Below are 15,941 nucleotides of genomic sequence, written 5' to 3'. Positions count from 1 at the left end.
AAAATACGCATTGCCAGAGTAGTACATGCCAAGAACACCCGGCCCAACGGTGTGGGAGGAATACAGTAGGCTTCTTGAAGGACATGTATCCATGTCGGTGTCTGAAGGATAAATAGGCGTTAGTCAAGTGAGGGGGACGGAGGCTAGGAATGGGTCACAGCCAGATAGAACAGGCTACAAAAAGGCTCATAGGCCTTTACAAACCTGGCCCATGAGCTCTGACCCACCACCTGGTTTTGTTAATAAAGTTTGATTGGAACACAGCCATACATACTCACTTAGGTATTGTTTCTGACTCTTCATGATACAAAGGCCCAGTTGAATAGTTGTAACAGAGACCATCTGGCCCACGTAGTGTGAAGTATTTACCATCTGGCCCTTTAAGAAAAAGTTTGCCAACTCCTGTTTCTTATGCCATAAGAGGAGATGCCAGAAGTACTGTAATTTTAGAAGCTATATTTGCTTAAAATGCTCTGATTTCTTTTCCAAAGAAACACCTACACCTCAGAGGAAAGGCCTCCGATCAAGTGCATTGCGGCCAAAGAGACCAGAAACGCCCAAGCAAACTGGCCCTGTTATTATCGAAACTTGGGTAGCCGAGGAAGAGTTGGAATTATGGGAGATCAGGGCGTTTGCTGAAAGGTAAGGAGTTGGTTCACATGTAAGCAGATATTTGAAGCTTAACTTCAGTATATCCTAGTTAATTTTATTTCACCTCTTGATTTTAAGTGCTAGCTATAGATCATTTCTTAAAGTCCTGTTTCTAATTTTAATGTGTTGTATCTGTTTGTCAGTTTCTGATTATCTTACATTTAATGTTTATTTTTAAACGGAAATAATTTCGTATCTTTTTAATATTTGAAAATCGACCCGATTTCACTTAATATTTGATACCAGTGTCTAGTAGTATCGTTTCTGATAAAATTCCCCCTTTTTTTTCCCCTTGCAGAGTGGAGAAAGAAAAGGCACAAGCAGTTGAGCAACAGGCTAAGGTTAGTGAACAGAAGAAGGCAGAGGACCTCAAGGCCCAAATGGAGGCTCACCTCAGACAGCAGCGCTTGGCTGTCCAGCAGGTGGGGGAGTTGGTACTAGTCCCACCTGGCAGCAAATTGACATTTTTAGCCAAATTCATGCACACCAAAAGCACAGTAATATATTCATGTGGTTTTATTTATTATCCCTAGAATTCAATGGGTAAGTTTTTGTTATTAACATATTGTCGGCACACGGTGTTAACATTAGCTTGAGGTGTTTGTGGGTAATTTTCAAAGATAATGTTGTCCTGTCAAGTTCTAATTGTAGGCCATGAAAAAGTTAAGTTGTACTAAAACTCTTGAAGAGTTTGCTGTAATTGAGGATAATTAAGCTACCGATGGTTTCTTTGCTTTTCCACACTATAAATAATATATGTGCCTAAATATCATGGGCTCACATATTTTCTCTTGAGAAAATACTATTAGAGTTTTTAGCCAACTTAAATATGCAAACTTTCAGGATATAGGTGAAATCAATAAAGGTCTATTTGCAATATCACTAACTTAGTTATATATATTTAAAAATTACGTATTATATCAACCGAAGGATTCATTTCAAGCTACTTTTTTCCTCTTACATTTTATAAAACATTCCTTTAAATTTTTGTGCGTCTTTTCTTTTGTATACTGTAGGTCATAGTCTTCCCTTACATCAGAGTTTTAGATAACAACACTGTTGGATTTTTCATGTCTGTCCATTCAGAGAAAAAATAGCTAGTTGTTTTGTTTTTCATTTTATGGGTATGTTTTGTCATCTCTATAGTGAAACCTAATGTTTTGCTTTTAAATATTTATTTAAAATGTTTATTTACAAATAAAGTCAACATTTCCAATTTTGAAGACATACCCTCAGGAGATAACTGCTAAATAGGTGTTCAGTTTCTTTGTTTCCCCGCCTCCTTTTTTTTTTTTTTTTTTAACTGATTTAGTCAGATGACATCTCCAAAGTATCCAAAACTAAACTCCTTTTCTTCTGAGCAATGAGAAACTATGTGAAATACCTCACATTATATTCAGGCATATAGGATGTTTACAAAAGCAGTCCTGTATTGTTCGGCTACGATGTCACTGGTGAGCAGTTTCCAATGGCAGGAGATTGTTCAGCATTACAGTTTTATCTTCGTACACATCTCAGCCCCACCATTAACTAGCTCTGTCTAGGCCAGTTACACAATCTCTCTGAGTCTCAGTTTTGTCATCTTTAAGTTAAAATACCAGTAACTCTTTTGGGTTGGTCTGAGCATTAAATAAGATAATGATGATAAACCATTTGCCACCAGGTTTGAAATGAGTGCTGCCCTTGTTCTTACTTGTGGAAGCTTATATCGTTGTGTTGGTAAGGTCAGGAAGTGTTAGCAATCTATGATGAAAGCTATACAGATCGTCTTTAAAAACCTTGTAGTCTGATCAGATTATACCTCTCTGCATAAAATAGTCTAAAATATTTTTCTATAAGAATGTGTGAGGTGGGGGCGCCTGGGTGGCTCAGTGGGTTAAAGCCGCTGCCTTCGGCTCGGGTCATGATCCCAGTGTCCTGGGATCGAGCCCCGCATCGGGCTCTCTGCTCAGCAGGGAGCCTGCTTCCTCCCTTCTCTCTCTCTGCCTGCCTCTCTGCCTACTTGTGATCTGTCAAATAAATAAATAAAATCTTTAAAAAAAAAAAAAAAAAGAATGTGTGAGGTGAGTAGTGTAAGAAGTTTAGAGAAGATATTTTACTATAATTTTCAGCTTGCTTACCTTGTTTGTCAGCTTGAATAGTAGCATTTAAATATTGACTTTTTTTATAATTGGATAAGTTAACATTATAGTAAACCGGAAACCTTTTACAGTTCCTACCATTTGCCCCTGTTCTCTAAGTTCTGCCGCCAAGCAAAAAGGTGTTTCTGTCTCCAGTGAGATCATCGATGTCTCGTTTATTTGCATTCTGAAAGCTTGGACATCTGTACAGGCTGTGATTTAGAGTCCTTAAAATATGGCCTTCTTCAGGAAATTAAGTTTAAGGGCAAATTTATATGAACATATTTTCAGAAATATTTTAGAAATTTGATCCAGTTTCTTAAATTTGGAGAAATGGCTGGACTTCTTGCAGAATGGTCTCATTTTTATTGAGAACTATTTGGTTCATGTTTTCTGTCCCTGGCTTTTCTAGAAACGATTGGAACAGCAGAAGCCTACAGTAATTGCAGCTTCCACCACTTCCCCAACAAACAGTACAACTAGTACCATTTCTCCAGCACAAAAAGTTATGGTGGCCCCCATAAGTGGCTCAGTTACAACTGGAACTAAAATGGTACTCACTACTAAAGTTGGATCTCCAGCTACAGTAACATTCCAGCAAAACAAGAACTTCCATCAGACCTTTGCTACGTGGGTTAAGCAAGGCCAGTCAAATTCAGGTACACAACTGTTATTAAAGAAAAGATTACTTCCATTCAGGGAAAAAAATTTCATTCCTTTACTGAAATGGAACATTTCTTTAGAAAATTATTTTTCTTCTGCAGCTGATTGAGCAAACAAGCTATAACAGTTGGTTTGTTACAAATAGTATTCATTATTATTACATTAGCGAAACTCCTCTCTTACATTATTTCACTTTCAACATTTACATAGTTCACTTACTTTGAGTGGAGAGGAATGTTTGTCTTAAAAATACAAAATGAGCCACATTTCATGCATTGGTGCCCTTCCTATAAGTCACTACGTTGCTGGTTATTTTAAATCTAAAGCTTATTAAATGTCTTATACCCCATTAGCCACCAGCACAGCTGCCACATCTGCTACAACCATTGCCAGCACAGGTCAGACGTTCCAAATTACAGGCAGTCCAGTCACTATGGCAGGAAAAGTAATTACCAAACTGCCACTTCCTGCAAACAGCAAGATTGTCGCTGTAAATGTGCCAGCAACGCAAGGAGGTAAGGGAAATGTGAAGAGTTTTAATTCACATTTGCCAGATCATACTGTCGCCATTATTTTTCATTTCCTTTTCACTGATTTCAGTCCTCGGATCTCACATTCTATGTAGCCCACTATAAAACCCTGCCACACGTAGTTTCTCCTCAGAAACCCAGCAACACCTGATGCTTTTTATTGAAAGGGCAGTTGTTAATGACTTCTCCATCTTTCTTTAAGGCGTTGTTCAAGTACAACAGAAAGTCCTGGGTATCATTCCATCAAGTACAGGTACAAGTCAGCAGACCTTTACTTCATTCCAGCCCAGGACAGCAACAGTCACAATTAGGCCCAATACCTCAGGCTCTGGAGGAACCACAAGCACTTCACAAGTAAGAATTCTTTACAGGCTTATTTTGCTTTGAAGTGTTAAGCACACTGAGTTGAAGTTTTTAGAACAACCTCTTCCAGGATTAATCCAGCTTCTAATTTCCCTTTGCCTTTTATGTAATCTGTGACAAAGTACTGATTTTCTAAAAAATCTTTTGTATTTCTAAGCATAAATCATATGCAAAATGTCAATTTTTAACATTTAGTTAGTAGCATATTTTTATATGTTATGAATCATAATAAATGCTTTCTAGGATTTTGTAAAGAAAATTCCTTCATACGAAACAATGGGCAGCATTGGAGCCCCCAGGGAAACTTGCTGTGCAACTAAGAGTAGAATGAAAATAGAATCCATGGCATTATAACTAGTTTGTTATCAGCTGATATGCATACGTATTAGATATGTGTAGCTGTTTCTTTGGCTCTAAGTATCATGGAAAAGGTTTGAAGTTTTATAGACCTAAAAATAATTTTCTCTGTAGTCTCTCCTCTAAAACTATGAAAGAACATTGGGTTTCCACCCTTACTGTTATATTCTGTGGGTGACAGATACGTATTGGACCTCAGGGAAAATAGGACTCAGCATTTTCCTGTGAGCAACCATGGTGGTTATAGAACAAAGCTTCACTGGGTCTTGTCCCTCCCTTCCAGCCTGTAAAGCAGTACTTGGTGTCAGTGACAAGGAATTTCATATGATCTCATTTGAATTAAATTTTCTTCCCTCAGAATTCCATCTTTATTCTGATGCTTAATGTAACTTAAAATGTAATGTCCAAGAGCCTTTGTCATTTCTGTAGACCTATCAATAGAGAATGTTTAAAGATCTGTGTTCAAAGTCCGTCATGCTCTTAGTCTTTTAAAAACATTTTAACTCATTGTCCTTTGTGTCATTTATAGGTAATCACAGGGCCTCAGATCCGCCCTGGTATGACGGTAATTAGAACACCGCTCCAACAGTCCACACTAGGAAAGGCAATTATTCGAACACCTGTGATGGTGCAGCCAGGTATTCATCCCTACAGCATTTTCCTTTTACACCTATACAACCAGTCTAGGAAATCTGTAATACTCTGTACTGGCCACTCTGCATACTGAAAAATACCGATTTGAATGAATACTTAAAAGCACACTAAATTTCTAATCCACTGTGGGGTACATCCATATTATTTCATTTCTGGCATTGCCAGTAAGGGAAAAATAGATCCAACTCTGCTTAATAAAAATGTTCTAAAAACCTGTAATAAATAGAAGATACATTAATTCAAATCACTGGAGTAAAGAGAATGAGTGAAGACAATACTCTGTGGCAAAAGACAGACAAAATCAAGGAAACAGCTAAGAAGAATTTAAACAGAAAGCATAAAAAAAGATTACAAAGGCATTATCAGCCCTTTGTTAATATGAACAGGTTTAACTTCCCATATTTACAAGTTGAATACTGTAAAGATAGAAGAAAAAATCCAACTGTATATTAATAAGAAACATATCTAAAGTTGAATTACCACAAAAGGTTAATAAAAAGATGGGCAAAGGTACGTGAAATAAAGACCAAAAATAGCAAGTAAGAAAGGAGGGAGATGGGGTGTGGTGGGGAGGACAAAAATTATCCTACTAATATTGAACAGAGCAAAAGTCAATGATTTTTACATTGTCTTAAAGATAAAAAGTTGAAGTAAAGATGCCATTTGGAGTCTTTAAGAACCAGTTAAGGGGCACGTGATAAGAACCAGTTAAGGGGCACGTGACTGGCTTAGTTGGTGGAGCATATGACTCTTGATCTTGGGCTTATAGGTTCAAGCCCCACATTATTTGTAGAGATTACTTAAAATCTTTGGGGCGCATGGCTGGCTCAGTCATTAAGCATCTGCCTTCAGCTCAGGTCATGATCCCAGAGTTCTGGGATCAAGCCCCATGTCAGGCTCCCTGCTCAGCCAGAGGCCTGCTTCTCCCTCTCTCATTCCCCCTGCTTGTGTTTCCTCTCTCACTGTGTCTCTCTCTGTCAAATAAAATCTTTTTTTATTTAAAAAAAAACTTAAATAAAATAAAATAAAATCCTTTTAAAAAATAAGATTTCATTGGTGTGTTTAAAGCAAGAACTATTTGATATCAGGGAGGGATCAACAGAAGCATGGTAGACCAGAAGCGGATTGTGTCAGCTATTAAACCTGCAGGAGTACACATTGGTTTTAGGTCCATATGGACTCTGTACAAAAACGGTCACATAATGAGTCATAAGTAAAACCTGGTGAATTCCTTCCAAAAAGTAGAATGTGTGTAGGCCACATTCTGTGTAGTAAAGCTAGAAGTTAATTAAGTTATTCTACTAATTTTTACTTGCTTGAAAATTTTAAAAAGTATGTTCTCATAAGTAACTTTTGAGTTAAGGGAACATCAAATGCGTAGGTTCAAGCAGATTATCGAGTAGTAACTAAGTCGTTCTGCCAGAGCAGGACTCAGAGGCATATCTGTTCAGTAACTACTTGAGCACCTACTCCAGGCAGTTGAAATACACTGGAGGATAAAACAGACCAAAAACCCATATTCTTAAGTCTTAATCAGTAGTTAGAAAAATATACAAAACAAGTCTTAAAGAAAACAGGAAATAAAATAAAAATATAAGTAATAATTAGAAAAGGGCGGGTGCCTGGCTAACTTGGTCAGTAGAGCATGTGACTCTTGATCTGGGAGTTGAGAGTCAAGCCCCGTGTTGGGTGTAGAGATGACTTAAAAATAAAATCTTAGAGGCACCTGGGTGGCTCAGTGGGTTGGGCCTCTGCCTTCAGCTCAGGTCGTGATCTCAGGGTCCTGGGATCGAGCCTCGCATCGGGCTCTCTGTTCAGCAGGGAGCCTGCTTCCCTCTCTCTCTCTCTCTCTCTCTCTGCCTGCCTCTCTGCCCTACATGTGAGCTCTCTCTGTCAAATAAATAAATAAAAATGTTTAAATTTTTTTTAAAAAATGCTCTAAAAAAATAAAATCTTTAAAGAAAAGAGAAAAGGGCAAATGTTAATAAAATAAACCATTCTTTTGCAAGTCTAGTCTTAAGAAATGGGAACAAAATGCTGGTTTACAGAATTAGTAATGAGAAAGTGCTATAAAAATAGAATGAACTTCTTTTTAAGACTTTATGTATTAGAGAACATAAGCAAAGGGAAGGACAGAGAGAGGGACAGGCAGGCTCCCAGCTGAGCAGGGAGCCTGATGCAGGGCCAGATCCCAGGACCCCAAGATTATGATCTGAGCCAAAGTCAGATGCTTAACTGACTGAGCTCTCCAGGTGCGCCTAGAATGAACTTTTTTTAATCAAAAGAGAATTGTGTATAGGAGTCTTTGTAGCAAGACCTCGGAGGATTCTCACTCCCCATACTCAGGAACTAAATCTATTTGAATAATGAGGCATATACTATGTATATAGTTTAGCATATATATATATACATACACATACATATATATATATAAAATATATAAGCATATACTGTGCTTATAAATTTCAAGTCTCAATGACTCATATCAAGAAATTTGGAAAGTTGCCATAGTATTTCCTACAGAAAATTCCAGACCTCATGGTTTTATGGGTAAAATTCTTTGAAATGATTAGGAAGCAATTTCCTTCTTATAAGAAAAAGTTCTAGGGCACAGGGCAAAGAAAAGATTAAATCTTTTCCATTCATTTTATAATTTTAGCACAGTTCTAAAATGAAATAAAGCACTGGTTTTTTTTTTAAATAAAAGCAATTTTCTAAAGTCTAAACAGGATTTACCCCGGAAAAGAAAGTAAGATCCATTATTTCACTTAATGCTGCAGGGGCAGTTGATAGAGTCTAGTATCTATTACTGTTTAAAAATAGCTATCAGGTAACTAAAGGGAACAATAAAAGTAATGTAAAGGAGAAAAAATTGTAGATGACAAATAATAATATACTTATAAAACTGAAAAAATTTGGTGATCGCAAGATATATAGAGCCTTTGTTCGGTATTGCCTTACGTCGCTCCAGTTATGTGTTTGACTTGCGTATGTGAATCCGTAGTTACACATATGAGTGTGTCTCATGTGTCAGAGAAAAGCAAGATGGCCAGTGGGTCTGGTGGGGCCCAGTGAAGATGTGGAAGAATCCTAGGAGTTGTGGCCAGAGAGGTGGAGGGTGGGTGGATGTGTGTAGTGTGTCTCTGATTATGTGTAGAACAGCTTACCCTGTTCTGCTATCACACTAGCCTTTCCCAAAATGGAATCCACAGACTTCCTGGATATAATAACATTTTTAAAATTTTTCTATTTACATTTCGGTGATAATCTCAAATTAACATGTACATGTTGGGGGTCATCTGAATGAGCAGCACCAACCCTTTAATCCATCTGTGTTTATGATGGCATCATACCTGTACCAGGCGATCGACTAAAGCAATTTTTCATGCATTGTTCCTTGAACTGCAGTATAAGGACATAATGTGGGGTCCAGAAATTCTCAAATTAAAGCACTTGACTTTAGATGGTGTACTGTGTTTTGGTTCATCGTAAGAATAAATGGGAGAGATTAATTAAGAAAAATTTAGAAGATAAAGTAGTGATGGAAAATATGCACTGCTAGTTGTTAGAGCACGTTGCACACCACAGAATTAGCACTGTGACACCAGAGGAAACTAGACCAATGAGAGCCAGTAAAGAGGCATTATGTCTGAGAATCTGCAGTGTCACAAAGGTGTCATTTTGAATTAGGAAGGAAAGACTGGACTTACAGCAAGTGATACTGAAATAATCAGTTTATAGTTTTGTTGGGGCATTAGACCTCTGCCAACACATACCATGACTGAGAACATACTCGGGAAGATATATCTGATTAGAGAATGCAGGAAAACCTGAAAAAATTACAGCCAGAACAAGAAAAACACACACACATACATATTGGGGGGGGGGGAAATTTGAGATCTAAAAAGAAATAAAAGGCAGAATGCAAAGTAGGAAGACTACATAGTTGTAATTTATATCTTAATCTATAAAAAAACACCTGTAAATAAGTAGGAAAAAAGGAAAATGGGAAGAATGTGGAGAGAGAGTTCACAGATGAAGCATAACGACTTGACACGGATTTAAATGCTGACCCTTTATAGTAATTGAAGAAATTCAGAGACTACGATGCTGTCATACCATTTTTGGTTGCTGGAATATTGTACTTTAGTGATAGTACCTAGGGTTGGCAAATGTTCAGTGAAATAGAAACTCAGTGATGGTGAGAGTGTGTTTTGGTATAACCTATCTAAAATTCAATTCAGTACTGTTTTCCTGCTAGAAACCCAGTAATGTAGGGGGGAGTTTATTTTAAGGAAATAACTAGAAGGGCATAAAAATTTATAAACAGGGATTTCACCATAGCATTATTTTTTAAAAAATAAAAAGGGAGGGTATTCCGAATGTCAGACTTTCAAATGTTATACATGTGCAATGTGATACATAAGCACCATTTATTAAAAGAAATGTCTGTGTATATTTACAGGAATGTATATTCAACAATGAAAAAAAGACAGGAAATGAATGTAAAACCTCAGAAATGTGATGGTAGTCACTAATAATGAATTAGGACATTGTAAATATAAAATTAGCTATCAAGTAATTACTCGTTGCAGTTGTTCCACAAGGGAAAAATTCCACCTGTTTTTTTTCTTCTAGTTTCAGCAAGTTAAATGAGAAGTGGAAGTTTTTTGGAAGGCTGTAGAGCCATTCTAATTTAAATTCATTCATTCAGTAGATGCTGAACAGTGAGCATTGGAAGTATTCTTTGAGCATTTTGCCCTGATACTGAAGCTAAAGTGATCCTTGACCTCATGGTTCTCCCAAACTGGTGAAGAGCTATAAGAAAAGCTCATTTATAAACATAATTGGTTCAGAATAGGTTCTGTTTGTTATATTTAAAATTCATATGAAATTCATATGCATTCATTCTATATTAGATTATCTTCTTATTTTAAATATTCCTAAGGAAAGGCAGCCTCATAAAATGGCTCTTAATATGTATTTTTTTCTTCAGTCTTCCCTATTTGTCATTTTAGCTTTAGACTTGCAGGAAGAATATTGACTGTGTTTTTACTCTACTGCAGATAGCAAGAACTGGGGAACGGTTGTCAGTGAGCCAAGCGAAAACAGGTTCACTGACAGCCAGGTGGGACTCTGGGTGTGGGTTTATGTCTGAGTGCATCCTTGGGCTGACAGCGGCACATAGGTCTTTCTGAAAATTGAAAAGTACACACTCATCTGACATGTTGAACAACATTTCAACTCAGAATGCTGCCGCAGGGCATCTGAGCATTCAGAACATTTTGCTGTGCCCGTAGGTGCCCCTCAGCAGGTGGTGACTCAGATCATTCGAGGGCAGCCTGTCTCCACCGCCATCTCTGCCCCGAGTGCAGTTTCCTCGACGCCAGCGCAGAAGGGATTAACCTCCGGAACACCCAGCACAAACCTGCAGTCTTCAGCCTCACAGTCCCCTCGTCCCCAGCAGGGACAGGTGAAGCTTACCATGGCTCAGCTCACTCAGTTAACACAGGGCCACGTAAGTAACACAGCTTCATTTTAACTTTTTTTTCTTTAAGTTTTTAATTCCACTTATTTAACATTCATTTTAATTTTAGAGGTGATCCTTTATTTATTCTTGCAGTAAGTTTAAAAACATGTACTTGGGGCGTCTGTGTGACTTAGTTGTTTAAGCATCCAACTCTTGGTTTTGGCTCAGGTCATGATCTCAGGGATGGTGAGATTGATCCTTGGGGCAGGCTCCGCACTCAGTGGGGAATCTGCTCGAGATTCTCTCTCTCCTCCCTCTTTCCCTCCCCCTGCTTCCTCTCTCTCTCTCTCTCTCTCTCTCTCTAAAATATATATATATATTTTTTGAGGGATTTTATTTATTTATTTGAAAGACAGAGATCACAAGTAGGCGGAGGCAGGCAGAGAGAGAGAGAGGCAGAAGCAGGCTCCCCGCTGAGCAGAGAGCCCGACGTGGGGCTCGATCCCAGGACCCTGAGATCATGACCTGAGCCGAAGGCAGGGGCTTAACCCACTGAGCCACCCAGGTGCCCCTCTCTAAAATATATTTAAAACAAAAACAGCCATGTACTTATTCTCAGAAGTTTGTAATGCATTTTTTAAAGAAATGGCTGCTTCCTAGAGTCGAACAAAAATACTTCTCAAAGGAGAGATAAAATAAATTTCAGTTATCTAGAGTCTTCAGACTGTAAACTAAAACAGCCAGATGGATAATCTTTTTAACCCCCAAAACATTACTAGTTGACCAGTTTCCATGGGAAAAATAAAATTTGACTACGTAAGTTGCTGTCTTGTAAGATTGTTATCATTATCGGTTCTTCTAGTAGTAATCAGTTGAATGCAGTTCCTATAAAAATCCCAGGAGATTTTTTTTTTGTGGAACTTGACAGGCTGATGTTTAAAAATTTATGTGAAAGTGCAAAGAAGAAGGAATAGCTTATAACACTTTTGAAGAACAGGAGGTTTTGCCCTATGTGATAACCTGGTAGCAAAACTTATTATGCTCCCTCCTCGTTAACAGAGAAAGGTACAGACAACAAAGACACACCAGTAGCCCAATAGAGAATACAGAAAGTGACCCATACATATGTGGACACTTCTTCTATGATAGAGGTGTCATTGCAGGTCACTGAGAAAAGGATAGATTGTTCAGTAAGTGGTGTTGGGACAATTAAGTTTATATGGGAAGCTGTGAAACTAGGCCACTACCTCACGCATAAACTCAATTCCAGGAGGATAAAAGCCCTACCTGTGAAAGGTAAAGCTATAATACTTTCAGAAGATATGATAGAAGAAAACCTTCATAACCTAAGGTAGGAAAAGAAAGGCTTTCTTACTTAAAAAAAAAAAAAAAAACCAAAAAACAACCAAAAAAAAAAAACACTAATGGTAAAGGAAAAGATTTATAAATTCATCTACATCAAGAATAAGAACTTCAGTTCAGCGAACATTATAAAAGTGAAAAGAATGAGAAAATACAAATACAGTCAAATAAAGACTATTATACAAAATACATGAAGAATTACTAAAAATCAAGGAGGCAAAAAGAAAGTTCAGTTGTAAAAAAAAGACAAACTTGAAGAGGAAAGTGGAAATCTAAATGTTCAAAATGAAAAAAAGTACTGAACTCTATTAGTAATGAGGGAAATGCATATTAAAACTAAGTACAGGGGCGCCTGGGTGGCTCAGTGGGTTAAACCTCTGCCTTCAGCTCAGGTCATGATCTCAGGGTCCTGGGATCGAGCCCCACATCGGGCTCCCTGCTCAGTGGGGAGCCTGCTTCTCCCTCTCCCTCTGCCTGACTCTCTGCCTACTTGTGATCTTGGTCTGTCAAATAAATAAAATAAAATTATTAAAAAAAAAAAAAGTACATAAGAGCTTAGTATAAATTAAAATGTCAGGATCAAAAATTGGCAAAGACGTGAAACAAAGAACTTTCATGCACAACTGCTAATAGTATAAACTGGTTTAGTCATTTGGAAAACTCCTAGCATTATCTAGCAAAGTTGAGGATATGTGCACACACGTGTCCAGGAGGTAGTACATACAGAGTTTTTACTTCCTGGTCCCCATTTTGACAACTCTGTAGACATTAGCAACCTCCTAACTTGGTGTTAGCATTTCCTGTCTATACCCCAAGCACACACAGACACACACCATGGGTCATCTGGTACATGCTGAAAAACTGAAACCAGGAGACCTAGGCTCCTCATTTTATCTTACCTTTAACTTGGTCTCTAACTTTGGGCAAGTGACTTGAGCTTTGTAACCTTGAATTTCTAATTAATGATAAGATCATAGTAATATTTTCTCTCCTACTCCACAAAGTCACAAGTTGATCGTGAAGATCAAACAAGACAGTATCTATAAAGATGCTTTGAAAATTATAAAATAATATGATGATATAATATATAATAACATGATATAAATAATCGGAATTTTGTGGAGGCGTTAGCCATTTATCTCAGTGCCCTTATTTTATAGATTGGGGAAATTCAGGTCTGGAAGAGTAATGTTACTTGTGGACAGATACCTGGCTGTCCATTTGGAGAGGTTGGACTGGAACTCTGGGTTGTTAGTTCATGTTTTTTCCACTATACAACATCAGTCTTTCCACATAAATATTCTTTTTTTTTTTTTACTTATTTTTTTTTAATTTATTTTCAGCATAACAGTATTCATTGTTTTTTCACCACACCCAGTGCTCCATGCAATCCGTGCCCTCCACATAAATATTCTTATTTTAGCTTAGATGAATTCCTTCTGATGCAGTTCAGTACACATCCACATATATGTTTTCATTATGTTAAAGGATCTTTCCACCGTAGAAGTGGTATACTTACAAATTGATGCCGGGAACACTATTTATTTTATTTTTTTAAAGATTTTATTTATTTATTTGTCAGAGAGAGAGAGAGAGAGCAAGCGAGCAAAAGCACAGGCAGACAGAGTAGTAGAGGGAGAAGCAGGCTCCCTGCAGAGCAAGGAGCCCAATGTGGGACTTGATCCCAGGACGCTGGGATCATGACCTGAGCCGAAGGCAGCCGCTTAACCAACTGAGCCACCCAGGTGTCCCAGTGAACACTGTTTATATGTTGTCTGTTCTTCTCCACAGGGTGGCAATCAAGGTTTGACAGTAGTAATTCAAGGACAAGGTCAAACGACTGGACAGTTGCAGTTGATACCTCAGGGGGTGACTATACTTCCGGGTCCAGGACAACAGCTGATGCAAGCTGCCATGCCAAATGGTACCGTTCAGCGGTTCCTCTTTACACCTTTGGCAACAACAGCCACAGCAGCCAGCACCACCACCACCACCGTCTCCACGACAGCAGCAGGTAGAACTTGGGGTTACCAGCAATGCTGCATGTTCTTACTCCAGTGGCTGGGCTAATAGAGGGATGGGAGGCCCACTGCTTATCTTTGGGGGGATATGCCTCAAGCCAGTGAGCTTATGAGATGACTGGTCACCCTCAGTGTCTCTTATTCCTCCCTGTCCCCTCCATCCCCCCATAAAAAATACAGAAAATTGGGGTACGGAGCAAAAAAATTGTGGCTGTCATGGTAACTATGCCCACACTTACTTCTTGCCCAGCCTTGTAGGCACTGATTGAATCTTGCAGATAATCTCAGGGAAGCTGGGTCTGTCTGTCCACCTCATAGCCTACATCTGAGAGCTGCAGGTCCAGAACCACTTCGCTAGCCGCCTCCTACAAGCCGCCCTCACCATGCCATAGGAGAAAAATGAGGGTTTAGCATTAGCCTGTGCCAGAAGTCCTGACTGATTTCCAGAGATGGCACTTTGCTTTAAAACCCAGCGCTCTGGAGAGTGAGCAGCATGTGCAGAGGGCAGCCTTGAAGCAGACCTGGCTCCCCAGTTAGGAGAATCCTAACTCAGGTGTGTTTGTGGAACGCATTTCTAAGGCATCAGTCTTCTATACTGAAATTCAGAATTCTCACCTTTAGAAAATCCCCTTCAAATTCTTCTTTACCAAGGTCCTGTGTTCTAGAGTAATAGAAATATTTGGCCTTTCTTTTTCACAGGTACAAGTGAACAACAAAGACAGAGTAAATTATCACCCCCGACACAGGTGCAACAAGCCAAAACCCTGCCGCCAGCTCAGTCATCAAGTGTGAGTCCTCCAGAAGCCCAGCCACAGACTGCTCAGCCTTCAGCTCAGCCCCAGCCCCAAACCCAGCCCCCGTCCCCAGCTCAGCCTGAAGTTCAGACTCAGCCTGAAGTTCAGACCCAAACAACTGTTGCATCCCATGTCCCTTCTGAAGCACAACCCACCCAAGCACAGTCATCCAAACCCCAGGTCGCAGTACAGTGTCAGCCTCAAAGTCATGTCCAAGGACAGTCTCCTGCTCGCGTCCAAAGTCCACCACAGACTCGAATACGTCCATCGACTCCATCCCAAGTGTCTCCTGGACAGCAATCCCAGGTTCAGACTACAACCTCACAACCGATTCCAATTCAGCCACATACATCTCTTCCGATACCTTCCCAGGGCCAGCCACAATCACAACCCCAGGTACAGTCTCCAACTCAAACTCTTTCATCAGGACAGACGTTAAGTCAAGTTACTGTTTCATCCCCATCCCGTCCTCAGCTCCAGATACAGCAGCCACAGCCCCAAGTCATTGCTGTGCCTCAGCTGCAACAAGTCCAGGTTCTCTCTCAGATCCAGTCGCAGGTTGTGGCTCAGATACAGGCTCAGCAAGGTGGTGTGCCCCAGCAAATCAAACTCCAGTTACCTATTCAAATTCAGCAAAGCAGTCCTGTGCAGACTCACCCGATTCAGAATGTGGTTACAGTGCAGGCAGCCAGTGTGCAAGAGCAGTTGCAAAGGGTTCAGCAACTCAGGGATCAGCAGCAAAAGAAGAAGCAGCAACAGATAGAAATTAAGCGGGAACACACCCTCCAAGCTTCTAATCAAAGTGAAATCATTCAGAAACAGGTAAAGTTATTAAGTAAAAGCAGCATGTTCAGTAGCTTGAATGGTTGTGCTGTGCAGTAGACCTAGTGTTGGCTGTGTTAGGTTTCCGACATGAGACAAAAGGCATTGATGGTTCAATTTAGAAGCAGCACTGG

General features: G+C 39.2%; 1 protein-coding gene across 6 annotated transcripts in view; it reads left to right on the top strand.

The window, feature by feature from the left end:
- BPTF (bromodomain PHD finger transcription factor) overlaps positions 1–15,941 on the top strand; it is a gene marked incomplete at its 5' end in the record, with an annotated part of 155,877 nt that overhangs the window by 113,734 nt on the left and 26,202 nt on the right. For 2 of the 6 annotated variants that reach the window (XM_080825940.1, XM_080825938.1), the window contains 9 exons: positions 492–642; positions 950–992; positions 3,184–3,430; positions 3,788–3,949; positions 4,167–4,318; positions 5,214–5,322; positions 10,639–10,856; positions 13,962–14,184; positions 14,891–15,807. In XM_080825940.1, coding sequence (XP_080682066.1) covers positions 492–642; positions 950–992; positions 3,184–3,430; positions 3,788–3,949; positions 4,167–4,318; positions 5,214–5,322; positions 10,639–10,856; positions 13,962–14,184; positions 14,891–15,807 — 2,222 coding nt within the window. The remainder of the gene's footprint in view (positions 1–491; positions 643–949; positions 993–3,183; positions 3,431–3,787; positions 3,950–4,166; positions 4,319–5,213; positions 5,323–10,638; positions 10,857–13,961; positions 14,185–14,890; positions 15,808–15,941) is intronic. The other 4 variants (XM_080825943.1, XM_080825942.1, XM_080825941.1 and 1 more) reach the window with 2 other exon arrangements.

The sequence above is a fragment of the Martes martes genome (genome assembly GCF_963455335.1).
Source record: "Martes martes genome assembly, chromosome: 16".
Lineage (NCBI taxonomy): Eukaryota > Metazoa > Chordata > Mammalia > Carnivora > Mustelidae > Martes > Martes martes.
The sequence above is the reverse complement of the archived record's forward strand: the minus strand, read 5'-3'. Positions and strand labels throughout refer to the sequence as shown.